Genomic DNA, 16969 nt, shown 5'->3' on the forward strand with positions numbered 1-16969 from the left:
GGGGATGAGGTAGACGAGGCTTTCTTTGGACAACTAACTGAACTCTCCAGATCACAGGCCCTCGTTCTCATGGGGGACTTCAATCACCCTGACATCTCCTGGAAGAGCAATACAGCCATGCACAGACAATCCAGGAAGTTTTTGGAGAGAGTTGGGGACAACTTCCTGGTGCAAGTGCTGGAGGAAGTGACTAGGGGCCATGCTCCTCTTGACCTGCTGTTTAAAAAACAGGGAAGAATTGGTAGGGGAAGTAGAAGTGGGTGGCAACCTAGGCAGCAGTGACCATGAGATGGTTGAGTTCAGGATCCTGACAAAAGGAAGAAAGGAGAGTAGCAAATTACGGACCCTGGACTTCAGAAAAGCAGACTTAGACTCCCCTGGGGAACTGACTGAGTATGTGGATATCTGATATATCTTGAGTTTAGCAAAGCTTTTGATAAGGTTTCCCACAGCATTCTTGCCAGCAAGTTAAAAAAGTATGGGTTGGATGAATGGACTATAAGGTGGATAGAAAGCTGGCTAGATTGATGGGCACAATGGGTAGTGATCAACAACTCAATGCCTAGTTGGCAGCCGGTATCAAGCAGAGTGCCCCAGGGGTCGGTCCCCGGGCCGGGTTTGTTCAACATCTTTATTAATTATCTGGATGATGGGAGTAATTGCACCCTCAGCAGGTTTGCAGAAGACACTAGGATGGGGGGAGATGCCCTGGAGGGTAGGGATAGGGTCCAGAGTGACCTAGACAAATTGGAGGATTGGATCAAAAGAAATATGATGGGGTTCAACAAGGACAAAGTGCAGAGTCCTGCACTTAGGAAGGAAGAATCCCATGCATCGCTACAGGCTGGGGACCGACTGGCTAAGCAGCAGTTCTGCAGAAAACAACCTGGGGGATTACAGTGGACAAGAAGCTGGCTATGAGTCAGCAGTGTGCCCTTGTGACAAGAAGGCCAATGGCATATTGAGCTGCATTAGTAGGAGCATTGCCAGCAGATTGAGGGAAGTGATTATTCCCCTCTGTTCGGCACTGGTGAGGCCACACCTGTAATATAGCGTCCAATTATGGTCCCCCCACTACAGAAGGGATTTGCACAAGTTGGAGAGAGTCCAGCAGAGGGCAACAAAAATGATTAGCGGCTGGGCACATAATTTACGAGGAGAGGCTGAGGGAACTGGGCTTATTTAGTCAGCAGAAGAAAAGAGCTGTGGGGGAATTGTTAGCAACCTTCAATTACCTGAAGGGGGATTCCAAAGAGGATGGAGCTAGGCTGTTCTCAGTGGTGGCAGATGATAGAACAAGAAGCAATGGTCTCAAGTTGCAGTGGGTGAGGTCTAGGTTGAATATTAGGAAACACTATTTCACTAGGAGGGTGGTGAAGCACCAGAATGGGTTACCTAGAGAGGTGGTGGAATCTCCATCCTTAGAGGTTTTTAAGACCCAGCTTGACAAAGCCTTGGCTGGGATGATTTAGTTGTTGGTCCTGCTTTGAGCAGGGGATTTGACTAGATGACCTCCTGACGTCTCTTCCAAGCCTAATATTCTATGATTCTACTTAAATGTAAGTGATGTAAAGCAAAGAAACAACAACTTATCAGAGTAAATATAAAGAGGACCTAGAGTGGGTCCGAGTCTCGCCCACTTCTTTGCATACTGGCAGGGTTAATTTTGTTATCATAAAATACTCCCATGATAGATGGGTGCGCCCTTGGATATTTCCAGTGGCAACTAATACACTATATAAAAGGTTTTAACATCTCCACATAATATTTCAAATGTTCCTTGCTGCATCTCAAGCCTATTACTTCTTCTTTCATCCTCACTGAAAAACAGATTGATCGATCCAAACATACTTGTTTGCGTACACAAGTAAGACTTGGAGAAGTAATCATTGAACTCACTTTTTTTAAGCAAAAGGTATAGCAGCATATATTAGGGAAAGTGCAACTAAGTTGTTCAGGGTCCTTCAGTGAAACCAGATAAAGAAATTCAGTATTAATTAACAATGGAGAAAAAAATAATATAATGTATTTATTATGCATAACACTCAGAGCGTTCTTTGTGCTACTACCACCACCAAGTAATTATTTCTCTCTTTTTGTATCTACATATGACTGGTTATGCCTTGTTACTTTTTCTATCAAGCATGTACTATACATCTTTTCTCATTTGGAAAACACATTACACATTTATATTTTCATCCTCATAAGATTTTTTTTAAGTATTACAAGAGCTTATTTTCTATGTTTGAGTTATATGTGCTTTGAAATGTGTCATTTATGAAGTTTAAAATAAGCAATGAATCACATTTTACAGAGGTCAAATTAAAAAAAACAAAACAGAATACATTTTTCAGACGCTGCTACAAAGAGAAAGCATGCTACTATTTACTTGACCTTGGATCAGGATAATTATGTTTAAAACACCCTAGGGAAAGTAGAGTACTTTTCTTCCCTAAATATTTCATAAACAATTTTATCAAAAAGTGAACCTCTTATGACCTTAATTAGTTTGTGGTCCTTCTGCAAAATGCCTAACCCAATGAAACATTCAAATTAGAAAGCAAGAAAGTGTTACGGAAGAATAATTCTTTTATAAATAGTAATAGTGCCAAGAGCACAGCAATGCCTTTCCCGTATATACACTCTTGTTAAGGACCTTGCTGAGTCACAGAGTAATTTAAGTGACAAACGAAAATAGGAAATTATTGTAAATTCTTTGCTGTTTTATGCAAAGATGATCAGTAGCAGTCAGCAATTCCTCACCATTAAAATGATAAGAACAAAGACATAATACTGTGGCTACAAAATTACCAAATAGGCATAGAATATACATAGCCTTTCTACTTTCGTATAGATGTACAATTTTTAGTCCAGGAAACTAGCATACACTAAGTCATGATAAAATAAAACTACAAATGAAAAAGCACAATAAGACTCTATGGTTTAAACATAGTAGTGTGGGTTGTTCATTTTTAACCAAGATCCAGAAAGGGTTAAGGCAAACCCTGTTACCTTCACATAAATTGAAAAAAGTGGAGCTAGTATATTCACTTTAAACTCTAGACACTGCTTAAACCAGCATCAGAACATGCATATTTACAATTAATATGCCAATCACAATCTGTTACAACTTCAGTTCAACTCCTAGAACAAAAAGTACAAGACCCATTCTTCAGGGACTAAGCATTTCTTTAAAAAGTGTGTCATCAATTAATACAGCCGTAAGAGAGAACATGCATTATATTGGCTCTGGGTTGGAAGATAAAGTAATGATGGTCAGCTCAGAGAAAGAAAGGTATTTAGAAATACCTAAAATTTCCTGTTCTATATTTTTCTAATTGGTGGCCTTTTAAATTTGGCAATGACAAGCCTCTACAGTCCTGAAGTGGCCATTGCCTGCTGTTTGCTGCATTTTGGCAAGCATTCCTTAATGGTATATAGAACATGGAGTACTTGTGGCACCTTAGAGACTAACAAATTTATTTGAGCATAAGCTTAACTTCATCAGATGTATGCAGTGAAAAATACAGTAGATAGATAGATAGATACACACACACAGAGAATATGAAAAAAAGGGGGTTGTCATACCAACTCTAACGAGACTAATCAATTAAGGTGGGCTACTATCAGCAGGAGAAAAAAAACTTCTGTAGTGATCATCAGGATGGCCCATTTCAAACAGTTGACAAGAAAGTGTGAGTAACAGTAGGGGGGGAAATTAGCATGAGGAAATAGTTTTTAGTTTCTGTAACACTCATCCACATCCAGTCTTTATTCAAGTCTAATTTAATCATGTCCAGTTTGCAAATTAATTCCAGTTCTGAAGTTTCTAATGGGAGTCTGTTTTTGAAGTTTTTTTGTTGAAAAATTGCGATTTTTAGGTCTGTAATTGAATGTCCAGGGAGGTTGAAGTGTTCTCTGACTGGTTTTTGAATGTTATAATTCTTGATGTCTTATTTGTGTCCATTTATTCTTTTGCATAGACACTGTCCGGTTTGGCCAATGTACATGGTATATGTTTTCCATTTCACTTATTGACAAGATGATAAATTCATACGTGTCTTTCTTGCCCCCTGTGCAAGGGTGATCTCTGTTTTACAGCCTTCTTGCTGGCAGACAATTGGTACACCTAAAACTAGCACATAGGATTGAATTACACCCCACTATCACCAAAAAGCAGTGCAAAATAGTTAAACCTGTAAATTACGTTGGGATCACTCCTTTCTTGTTACACTCCCACTACGGAAAATCCACTCAAGGAAACACTTCCACAGCTTTGGATGACAAATGATGTTAAGTAATCCCTCCTTCTGTTTTCAAACAGAGTATTTAAACTTAATTTTCTTAAGGTACCCTCCTCAGTAAGAAGGGGAGGGAATAGGAGTGGGACAGACTATGCTTATAGATTTCAACTTGAGCTACAGTAGTCATTTGTTTCACACACACACACACACACACACACACACACAATTCAAGGGAACATGTAGTAACACACTCATTCAGACATGAGGTATATGGCAAAATGTTAAGATCATTCTGCCTCATTAACAAGCAGAGAGCTGTCCTAGTCACATGTTACATAGCCAAAAGTATGCATACATCACCATTTATTACTACACTACTGTAATGCTTGGTCTATGCTTGAAACTTATATAGGCATAGTTATGTAGTCTGAGGTGTGGGGGGAAAAAAAAAAACAGACTTGACCGACATAGCTATGCTGAAAAAATTCCTAGTGTAGACACAGCTATGTCAACAGAAAAGTGCTTCTGTCAACACCGCTAACATTATTCAGGCAGGTGGTGTTCCCACACCAGAAGAAAAAACTCCTTCTGTCAGTGTAAGCTGTGGTTATTTTAGAGGGCTATGCTGGCATAGGTTCTTTAGTGTAGACATAGGCCTACTCTACACTACAAAGATAGTTGACGTAAGCTGCCTTGCGTCAACTTACCTGTGCATGTGTCTACACTTAATTTTGTCTCCCAACAATGTCAGCTCTCCATTGTGCCAACACAATAACACCACCTCCTTGAGCAGTGTTGAGCCATGGTCAATGTAGTGAGGTTGATGCAGTGTGAATGTAGACACTGCATTACCTGTGTCAACCCTAACAGTCCTCCAGCAGCTGCCCCACAATGTCTGACACTGACTGCTCTGATCACAGTTGTGAACTCCACTGCCCAATGATCACTGAGAGCAGAAACTTCCCCACCCCTCACAATTGCAAGTTCCCCAACAGAGGAGTCTGTGGTTACTGCCGCCAACACTCGAACCCCCAGGTAAGGAACATATCGAATTTGTCGCCCCTCCCTCAACTGGGAAAGGAGGCTAGGGCAATTGCTTAACACACCAGCACAGCAATTGACAAGTATGGGATGCCAACAAGAAGATAATTTGCTCGGTCTCAGCTGAGAGCCTTGAGCTTTCATTGGATCTCAACTCAGGTACATCCAGAAAAAGCATGACATCGATCATGTAAAAGTCCCCTTGTGTGAAAGGTGATCTTTAAGGAGGGAAAACTGTACAGGGAGACTTTGGCAAACCAGTAAAGTGACTGAAACCACTATGGTTTATTGCTAAAAGCAGCCAAGTCAGCAGACTGTAAATTGGCCAAGTCAGCAGGCTTAGCTTAACCAAAGCAGGAGGGGAGGGGGTCTTTGGGTGCCACAGAGAGGGCAGGTTGACCCCACGTCCTTCCTGATAAGAATTATGTTGAAGTGGCTGATGCATGCATTTTAAAAGAGCAGGATGTGCCCCAGGAATGTCTACTGGGGGCCTCAAGGCTGCAAACTCTGGAAAAACCCACTTGGTTAATCAATAATCAGAAGGAACCTTGTGCTGGACCACTGAAACTGCTTGTAACAAGTTTTCTTTAATTGACATGTCTAATGTATAAATAAGGGGGAAAAGTTTGAGGTAGTTGGACTCTTTTTGGACTCTCCATCTGGATACATCTTGCAGTCCCCATCAACAGATGGAAAATTTGGCCACCGGAAGCCTGCTGCTGTGCCACTCGAGAGCCACACTCAGCTTTGGTAATTATCAAGCATTGGGGGTGTTTTACTAACATTTTGTGGACATGTGTAAGTAAAGTTTAGCTTTAAGTGAAAGCACTTTTGCATTATCCTGTTTGTGCCAGCCATCTATGGGTCAGACAGCCGTGTCTCCCCTGATTTATTTCCTGACACCACCTCGCACAGAGTAAAAGTTAAGAGCTTTGGGTTGAAAGAACCCCGGGTAACAATGGGATCAGTGACAAAACATGGTGTAATAATCATAAATGTACAGCAAGCACCACAGAATTAACAGGTGCATTGTCAGTGTTATATTCATAGATATGTACCAAGCACCACATAATTCCTAACAGACTCCCAAACAGCAGGGCCAGATAGAGCACAGTACACCAAACACATTACTGTGGCTCACTCTTAAAGTCCTTTTTAGCCTCCCTGAGCCATACAGCTGTGTTGAACCTCTTCTGACAGCCCTTGTATGTGGCTATGCAAACTCAGCAGAAAGCCACTCCACCTCCACTCTGGCTGCAACCTTTCCCCTTTGCTTCACAGTTATTATGCAGGACACAGCATACAACTATTGCCATTATGATATTTTTCTCCCGGAGATCCAATCTTGTGAGTAAACAATGTCAGTGCCCCTCCAAGCTACACAAAATACACGTAACTGTCACTCTGCATCGGCTAAGCCAATAGCTGAATCTTTTCCTTGCTGTGGTGGCCAGCGTACGGCTACATGAGCCAGGGGAGTATGGGGTAGGCTGGGTTCCCCATGATCACTATTGGCATTTCAACATCTCCAATGGTAATCTGCTGGTCAGGAAACAAAGTGCCTGATTGTACCTTTTAAACAGCGTTGTGTTCTTAGAGATGTGAGTGTCATGCACCTTCCCTGACTAATCAACACTGATGTTGTTGAAACATCACCAGTGATCCGCCAGCATTTGCATTAACCATAGAAAAAGAGCCCTTTCTGTTGATGTACTCTGTGGTCAGGTGCTCTTGGCCAACATTTACAGGTGCTCCATGAATGCCTCCAGCAATCTTTAATTGGTTCTTGCTATGCACTGCAATCTGTCCTCCAGAAAATCATTATGCTCTCTGTGGCTCTGCAAATACCTGAGGACCATGCACTCTGTGTTTGCAACATTTATGACGATAGTGCAGAGCTGTACAGGCTCCAGGCTTCTAGGATTTTCAAAATAGGCATGAAAATTATGGGATAGAGATAGTATTATGGGATGAAGAAAGGTGCATATTGGGAACCTGTCTCTCCAGTCCGAGACATCCCTTAACGACTCATTTCTTCCCCTTTACGCATTACTAAAACTTATCAAAACAGAGTGCTTGATGGTGGCAAGTTGCACACTGGTATAACTACACATGGTGCACCATACTGTGCACTGAAACAAGGACTTCTGTAGTGCCGACACAAGGGAGCCAAGTATGCACACGCACAAGCAATCTACCAACTGCAGTGGCCTTATGCCAACATAACTTGCATCGGCAAAAGTTTGTAGTATAGACTTGCCCATAGCATAAGGCAGTGAATGTAATTAAATGCATGTAATTTGTTTTCTAAACTGAAAATTTAAAAAACCCTAATAACTTATATTATATGTTTGTGTTAAGGCATAGACTAATTTAAACCTCTTAAAATGTTATATTTTAACTATGTTTGGATCTAATGATTAATCTCTTTTGGACCATGCTGGTCCCCTCTATTCAAAACAGATAAGTTTAACTGAGGCTTTATTTCCTCATGTAAATGGTTCTAACCTTTACAGACACAGTTTTACTCCAACAGTTCGTATATACAAAACCGTATTTTAAATGACTGCATTTGTTTATTTGGTCCATTTGACTCACTTTGTTCAGCATTTCCCCTATAAAATCAGACAACTCAAGATATTGTACAAACAAACTGGGGTACTAAGAAATGGTTTTTAAATGATTTTTTTTAAATCAGGATAGCCTATTTAAAGGTTACTCTGCCAGAAAGTGGATTTTGTTTAAAAATAGTCAATTACAAAAATCCAGTTTCTCATTGTCCCTCATTGACCATTTTATGTGCAGACTTCAAACAACAAATGTAACAAAATGCTGCTGACAATCTCCACTAATAGACACCAAGTGCTTAAAATGTCTCTGGAATCACAACCTCCAATTTCGTTCTCACACATCATAATGTATTGAGACATGTACAAGTTCAGTACAAAAAAAGTTGTACAGCACTTTTAAAAAACCTCCTTCACCAAACTCATGGTTTCCACTATGGGGAAATTTATTTTTTATTTCCTCTATTTTTCTTACATGTACTTTTTCACAGCATCCTTAAAGTAGTTCAAAGCCATGACATTAATCAGTTATCTTCACTAGTTAAGAACAGGAGAAATCAATTTACCTGAATGCCATCAAGCAACTTGCTCATGCACCAGTAACTGTCAGCTTCAATGTTCTGCAGCACTTCTTCAGGCAGACTGGAAACATCAAAATTTTCCACTTCTTCTGCTGCTGCGGAAAAAGAAAGGAAAAAGACAAGTCAATGAAGTGCACAGAATAAATAAAGCAAGGTTGAAAAAAATAATTGATAACAAAGACAGCCACCTTGTATTCACAATCTTCAAAACGCATTCTTTAACAGGGACTAAATGAATCATTTATTGCTCAGCTGTGTCATTTACAGGTTCTAAATGTTAATGAATATTTAATTTATTGCAGACTGTGAAAATCCTGAATCATGTCCAATTAACTAGAATTCATATACAATAAATTATATAATTCTAGACATTTCACACCTGAGAGAGGAGTACCAAGAGCAATAAAAATAGTCTTCTAAAATAAATTATATAATTTTTTACAGATTACTCTGCAAAGATGTTTTGTGTATGGGGGTGTGCACGCGCTCATGCGTATTACTTTTGTTTTTACTTTTTTAAAGAAAATAATTATTAAAAATATTCTTTCAAGGCACGAATTGTCTCTTTTCAGTGTTGGTACAGTGCCCAACACAAATGGCCCGAATCCCAATTGGGGACTTTGAACACTACAATAATGTAAAATATTTTAATAAAAAAAATATGAATAAATAAAAATTCTAATAATGTGCTTAATGCATCCCAAACAGCGACAGTAAGAAGATGTGCATTCAGCACAAAAATTATTCAGAATATACACCCAAAGCATATTTTTTTTTAAAGTTCCCAAAGTCACACTGGCTGGTTACAACACACTATGATGTCCTAGATATGCATTAAACCACCATAGTGATGTGAAAATTGTGCTCCCTAAGCTATTTCCTGTAATTTTTAAACTGGAGAGTTTGAATAGAATACAGGGGGCACCACCTCCCCAACAGCCGCCCACCACTTCCCTGCAGCCTAAGAAACAGCTAGTAGCACTCCAAGTAGTTGGTGTCCCTTCCCTTCCCTGCTGCAGCTGAGCAACAGCTCCCCTGCTAGCTACCTGCCACATCACAGGATGACCCACTGTCTGCCAGGCTAGGGGAGCTAGAACTGGTTGGGAATTTTTCCACCAAAACTTTGCTGGAAAATGCTGAGTCATCAAAACAAACTTTTAGTGAAAAATCATCCTTTTTGACAAAACTTTCATAGGGAAGGTTTCTCAGATCCATGATGGAATTTCTAGTCAAAACCACAGGGAGAACGAGACACTCTGCAGTTCAGAGGTTAGCTACCTCAGATGTAACACCCCCGTTTCAAGACCCTGCTCTTAATGAGGAGTCCCTCACAGCCCAGATGAGTTCCCTGTCCACCAGGCTATAGTGTCAGTGTCTCTCTGGCCCAATGAATATTTGATTATTTATAAAAGTGGAACAGCTACAACAGGATGGAGAGAGAGAGAGAGATACACATACACATACACATACACACACACACACACAGATACTACAGCCCAGTTATTAGGTTATTTACTGGGATGTGGGAACTCCTGCTTGGCCTGATTCAGAGGATGGACTTGAAGCTGAGTCGCCCACATGCAAGGTGAGTCCTTAACCACTGGGCTATTCTGAGCTATTCTGGAGTGGGTCTCTCTTTTTCATTAATTTTTTTTTTGAAATGTCTCATTTGTGCTCCGCATCAAAAACATATGGCAAAACCTCAACATTTTCTGCAATATGGAATTTTTGTTTTCCAGCCAGTCCTACTGGGAGCCTTGAGGTGAGCAGGATATGAGCTGCCTAAGCCAAGGTGTGTGACCTAGCAAAGTATGAATCTCCCCCTTTGCATGGCCGTAAAGCAGCATTAACTGAGAAACTGAGAATCTACAGTAGATTATAGCTCCCTGATACTCTGGCCCATACCCGCAGCAAGTTATAGCAGTTTGGGTGCTGCTCTAGTTTGTCTCAGCTGGCTGTAGTGGCCAAAGAACTATATGCCAGCTTGGAATAGCCAAGCTTGGGATAGCTTCACTCTCCAACCACTTCCCCGGTCCCTACTATGCCCGCTGCACCAGAGGCTGTTGGCAGGAAGACAGTTGTAACTGAGAAATCCCCAACAGGGAACTCATGAGCTGTTTCTACTCCCTTTGTGTCCCTTGAGTTTCACACAGGGAGTAGAATGAGACTGAGAATCTGACCCAAAGCGCTAATTGTGGTCTCTTGAACTTTTTGGAAACAACGTTTGGCTCTCGTGCTGACAACGTTGGACATCACTGCATCATCCCAGGTAACATACTACAGAATGGAAACAACCCATACCAGTGAGATGAAAATAAAGCTGTAGTTAAAAAGCAATCAATCATCATACATTTTCCAACAAAACAAAAGATCTGTTAAGTCTGGTATCGCGCAGCTAGTGGGTTAGGTTGCAAGGAATCACTGGCTAGGTGCAGCCATCGGATGTGTACACTATTCCTACTGCCACCATCCGTAGGTTCCAACTCCGTGGGTGCTCTGGGGCTGGAGGACCCATGGAAAAAAAAAATAGAGGGTGCTCAGCACCCACCAGAAGCCCCGCCAATCAGCTCCTCCCCCTCCCCCCCGAAGCGCCTCCTGCCCACCAGTGATCAGCTGTGTACAGGAGGTACTGGGGGGGAGGGGGAGGAGCGGGGGCAGGAAGAGGCGGGGCAAAGGGGTGGAATGAGGGCAGGAAAAGGCGGGGCAGAGGCAGGGCCTGGGGTAGATTAAGGGTGCAGCACCCTGGAGAAATCAAAGTCGACACCCCTGCCACCATCCCCCAGACCTGCTCTATCCCTGCTTCCTAATTACAGAGCTGTTCCTAAGTCCTCTACCTGGCAGGTTTACAGTTACTTCTCACCATGCAGGCAGGGAAAGAAAAAATGGAAGAAAGAAGCCCTCTTCTAAATACACCAACCCACCCGTTTGATCCACACCCACGTAATAGCCAAAAAAAGTGCAATGATTCAAATCCTACAATCCTTTGTACACAGAAACCAGGTGTTAGGGGAATGGGGGGGGAGAGGGGAGTAACATGGCCACACAAATCTGGAAGTTATGAAGATGAAATGCCTTCTTGGGAAAGAGGATATAGCCATTGCCTCATCGAGAAGCAAAGATCAGAAACCTCCCTCAAGAGAAGAGGCACTCCAAAAGAAATAGAGTTGCTAGCTGTCTAAATCACAAAACATTGAAATTTGTCATTAGGATCTCTCAGAACTGCAGTGAAGAGGAATAACTCTGGTGCTAGCCAAGTTCCTGTACCTTTTCCCATATCCCCATCCCCTTTACCAGTATTCCAGGAAGTATAATAATGAAAAATAATGGGTATGCCCATTAATACCGACTGGCAGTTATTTATATATTCTATAAGTGTATCTAACAATCCTCTACCACAAGCTGTCTTAGAACATAGCTCCCCCTTAATCCTAATAAACTACAGCAAAACATACAAGGATTTCATTCTATGAGCAAAATCAGAAGCAAGAAAAGAATTTTTCTTCAGAAGTTAAATCCATGATTACTGACACTAGTCAGCAGTGTTTATCCGTCTCTACCAATAACCAGAAGCAGCATTGGTGGGTCCAGGTACCAACAATAATTAATCAGCCAAGCATCATGTTATAGAGCAGCGGTAGGCAAACTACGGTCAGCAGGCCATATCCGGCCTGCAGGACCATCCTGCCAAGCCCTTGAGCTCCCGGCCCGGGAGGCTAGCCCCCGGCCCCTCCCGCACAGCCTCAGCTCGTCATGCTGTCAGCACTCTGGGTGGTGGGGCTGCGAGCTCCTGCCGAGCAGAGTGGCTGTGAGAGCCGCTGGTGTAGTGTATTAAATTGCTCTCCGTAGGAATGTGCTACTTACGGTGTACTACTTATGGCTGCCAGTCCTGGTGCTCCGAGAGGCATGGTAACAGGGTGGAGAGCGGGGGACAGGGAGCGGTTGGATAGGCGTGAGAATCCCAGGGGGTCTGTCAGGGGGTAGGGTGTGGATTGGGGTAGGGTCCCGGGGGGGGCGGTTAGGGGACAAGGAGTAAGGGGGGTTGGATGGGTTTGGGGGTTCTGAGGGAGGCAGTCAGGGAGCATGCGGAGCCCAGGCTGTTTGGGGAGGTACAGCCTTCCTTACCCGGCCCTCCATACAGTTTCGGAACTCCAATGTGGCCCTCAGGCCAAAAAGTTTGCCCACCCCTGCTATAGACAATATGCAATGTCTATAGAGGGGCAGGTGTAACGTAAAGTGCAGTACTGCCTGCTGCTACTGGGGACTATGGGGCTGAGCCGGAGCAAATAACACAGAAGCAGAGGCAGGTTTCAAGCTTCTGATGGGCAGTTTCTTATAACCCCAGGACAGGCAAAGCAGGAGTTACACCACACCTGTTCCTATTGTCTGCAGCTACAAACAAGGGTTTCAAACGAGCTGGATAGTTCCTCTTTCTTACCTTCTCTCCTACTGCTCCAGGCCTGTGAAAGCAGGTAAGTGGAGGCAATGGGAATGTGGTGATGGATTGAGGCAGTTTGGGGGGGAAGGTGAGGAAGAGGACCATCAGGATAGCAAAGAGGAACATTCGAGCAATAGGAGCAGTTCAGAACCTGGGGAGAAGGTTCTGAAGGTAGCACTGAGGTTGAGTGTGGGGAAGGAGACTAACTTTAGGAAAGCATCATTTACAATTAGATTGTAAATTCTATAGATTCGGTAAGAGTTTGGTTTGTTTGTTTCATATCTTTTCTGCATTTTCTGTTTATTTTAATTTAATGTGGTCACATTCTGGAGCTTTTTTTAAAAAAAGGCTAACTAAAAGAAGTATTTGAGTAATGTGAAAGAAGAGAAGGAGGAGGTCTGATGCACAAAGGATAAAAGTTGTTTCAGGGAAAGTGGATAAAGTGAGAGAAGAAGAAAACAACAAATTAATCTGTTTTCTCATATATATGACATAACACCACACAATGGAGGGCACTCCTGCTAAAGGCAACAGCTGCTGGGGCAGAAAGTTCTATGGGTAATATTTTAGTGAAGCCATGAGATTACAATTAGGTGACTGCTTTGCAGATCGCCTTTGTACGTTTCTGCACCCTTTCCATGTACTATGTCGCCATCAACCTTTCTGAATAAGCAGTGAAACCTAGAGGAAGTTCTTGACCTTAGTGTAGGAAAGCCTGTGAGATAATCTAATTATACAATTAGTCACTACCACCTTTTCATCTTTGCATCTAGATGGCATGGGATTAATAGTAATTTGTCCTCATGAGGATTAGCTTTTATAAGTACACACTCAAGGTACATACATGCTTTGGGATAAATTGTATTTGGAGAAGTGAATATTTGGAAGTAATGTCGATGTTTATTTTGTAAGTTGTCTGTGCTAAACATGATAGTACCTGAGCATCTCACTTAAATTAATAAATCTATCATAGTACATTTCACTAAATATAGCATTACCCCAGTTTATCGATGGAAAATCAAAGCACCAAAAGATTAAGTGATTGTCCAACGTCTCACAGGAATTAAAAGAGCATCTGTTGAGACTCAGTTGAGTGCCTTAACCACAAGGCTGTCATTTAGGAAGAGTCTGGGATTCCTAAGACTATGTTATTTCTGTGGAAAGTGGAATACTCCCCATGCAGAGACAAATCATTCAATTCTGGCATTGGTTATGGGAACAAGAAAAGCTGTTTTTACTGAAAGAAAAAGGGGATATTTCAGGATTCATGCTGCATTCTTGTCAGGACATGCAAGACGAAGTTGAGATTCCAAGGGAGTAGAGAGAGAAGAGAGGGCTTTTTTAGATGATAAAGTATGACACCTTTACGAACCAAGACAGACACAGATGTCTGGCAACAAGTTTCACGTTCTGTCAGTGAACTGCTTGCAACAAAAGGGCATGAGTGATTCCATTTAAAAGGTGTTTAAGAAGCCAACCTGAAAGAGCTTGAGGATAACAATAAGATGCCTGGAATTTCTGCACAGCAGTATTCAAATTGGAGGTCTAGCTAGGAAGTAGTATTTCAATATAAAATTCTCTCTTCAGGACAGCAGAACATTACTACTACTCCCCCTCCACCCCTCCCTGGAATAAGCCTTTTATCCTCAAATCTACATTCAGCGAGTGTGTGTCTGGGTATCAGACTGGGCCTCGTTGCAGAAACTCATGTGTGATGGTAACTTCACCTGCTCAGGTAGAGGAATCGCCATTTCACAGAAACCATGCCCTATTATTGGTGGGGAGGCAGCCATTATTGCCATTCTTCTTGCCTCATCTTATGGATACCTTTGGAAATCAAACAATCTGGAGAGAGGGAATCGAGAAGAATACAACTCTTTAGAGCAGGGATTGTCATTCACTATATGTATTTATAGTCCCTAGCACAATTGGGTCCCCAATTTAGATTGGAGGCTCAAGGCACTACTATAATACAAGTAACGAGTGTGGCAATCTCTGGAAGAGTGCATCCAGTTTTCTTATTCTGGATCCCTCTCTCTAGAGTAGTACCTTAGTGATTTTGTTCTGGTGCATGTTAATCTATTCTTGGGATCCCCAGGGGTTTAACAACAAGAGAAACCTTTTGGGGGTTATATGCTTATGGACTACCCCTGAGTTTACAGACTGCCTGCAGAGCCATTCTGCTCTTACATTTAGCATTATATCTAAGCTCTTTGTTCTGTTTGATAAAATGTTTTTTGGCCAACAGAAAGAGTACCTCCATCTCCTGCATTAGCAGTTCGCGCCATGTAACACTCTGGCTATTTAGATAGGAAACATTGCTGATGTCCAATTTGATTAGGACATGGCCAAGATGGGTCAGGACTAGAATGCGTAAAGGCCTAGCTGTGCTGCTTTTTTCAGTAGTGACTTTTCTGCTGCCACTTAGCAGAAATTTGTGAAGAGAGCCAATGATGGATGGATGCTTGTGCTCTCCAATTTCCTTTTGAATTGTGCTTTTATGCACCTATAGTGAGATGGTCCTGCCATAAAAAGATACCATGTGGAAACAAAGAATCATCTCCTGATGAATGTGTTGAGTTACTTCTATACTTTTTAACAAGATTGTACACTAATATTTGTAATATAGTGCAAGTAATACAAAGTGGTGTTTATAGATAAACTGTATGCCAAATCATTTCAAAGAATAAAATTTAATTACAAGGACACACATTAGGAGCATTATTTTCCATTTGTACCTCGAGACAGAAGTCCAGCCGTTTCTTCTGGATGTACATCTTAATACAGTTATCTATGCCTGTATTACTTTCTGACTAAACTATTGTGTTGTGCTTATGGGGGTTACCGCTTGGAACCCATGTGGAAACTGAAGCTAGTGACCAATGTGGAGCCTCACATAAACAGCATATGACATTGGTGATCAATGATCTCTGCTCGTTGCCCAGACATTTTAATGAGCTATTTTAAACTTCAAAATGGTTTAAAACACGATTTGAGACCACCTTTCTCAGCATACAATACTCCACAACTGTGATCAATAAAGACATGCCCAAGCATTTTCAGGGCGATGGGCTGCAGGCAAGGCAATTTTTGTGTGGCATCCTCAAATGTGGAACTCTCCCCCTCCCTGAGCTGTCCATAGCCCACATTTAGTAACTTTGGGGAATTTTGTAAAGACCATCTTTTTTCCCCCACATCTGAAATTTGGAAAATGGGTGGGTATAGGAATATCTGTGATAGTCATTATTTGTATTATAGTAGCACCTCGGAACCACAGTTATGGGCTAGGACTGTTCAAAACACAGCTGTTCAAAACACAGAGCAAAAAGATGGGAATAACCCCCAAATAGTTTACATTTTAAGTGAGCTTTGTTTAATCTAAGGTAATTATGATTATTTTTAAGGTTAAGATTCTGTCATGAGTATTTTTAGTAAAAGTCAAGCACAGGTCGCGGGCAATAAACAAAACTTCACAGAAGCCCGCAACCTGTCCCTGCACTGGAGGCTGACTGCCAGCAGCTGCTCCAGTCCCGCCACTGCTCCTCCATTCCCAGGGGTGCTGACCCAATCCCAGCCACTGCTTCAGCCCTGGGGCTGGTGCTCTGGCAGCCCTGGGGTGACAGCTGCTCCAGCCCTGCCCCAGAAAAAGTCACACAGTCCATGACCTCCATGACAGAATTGTATCCTTAATTATTGTTGAGGCATGGTGAATATTGTGTGAAGGTGGACAAGCAAGACAAACCTCATTTAAATTGTAAACTCTTTGGGGACAAGGACCATCTTTTTGCTCTGTGTTTTGAGCAGCATCTAACGCAGTGCAGTCCTAGCCCACACTGGGGTTCTTAGGTGCTACTACAATACAAATAATTAATAACTATCACAAATATTCCTACACCCACCCTTTATCCATGATAAAAGGTATGTTTTAATCATTCTAGAAGTGCCTCAAACAAAAAACAAATACTTTAAAGTGAGCTGCAAAAGAAAAAAGTGAGTGTGTGTACTTTTTGCACCTTTCTAGTGGACTAAGGCAGCAAAGCAGGTTTCCAAACATTAAAAAACCCTTTGCTTTCTCTGCTTGTTCTTTACATTAGATATGCG

General features: G+C 41.9%; 1 protein-coding gene across 8 annotated transcripts in view; it reads right to left on the minus strand.

Annotated features, from left to right (window-relative positions):
* TBC1D22A (TBC1 domain family member 22A) overlaps positions 1-16969 on the minus strand; it is a 476952-nt gene that overhangs the window by 269984 nt on the left and 189999 nt on the right. For all 8 annotated transcript variants that reach the window (XM_038410573.2, XM_043496366.1, XM_043496369.1 and 5 more), the window contains one exon: positions 8419-8528. In XM_038410573.2, coding sequence (XP_038266501.2) covers positions 8419-8528 — 110 coding nt within the window. The remainder of the gene's footprint in view (positions 1-8418; positions 8529-16969) is intronic.

Source organism: Dermochelys coriacea, chromosome 1 (genome assembly GCF_009764565.3).
Source record: "Dermochelys coriacea isolate rDerCor1 chromosome 1, rDerCor1.pri.v4, whole genome shotgun sequence".
Taxonomy (NCBI): domain Eukaryota; kingdom Metazoa; phylum Chordata; order Testudines; family Dermochelyidae; genus Dermochelys; species Dermochelys coriacea.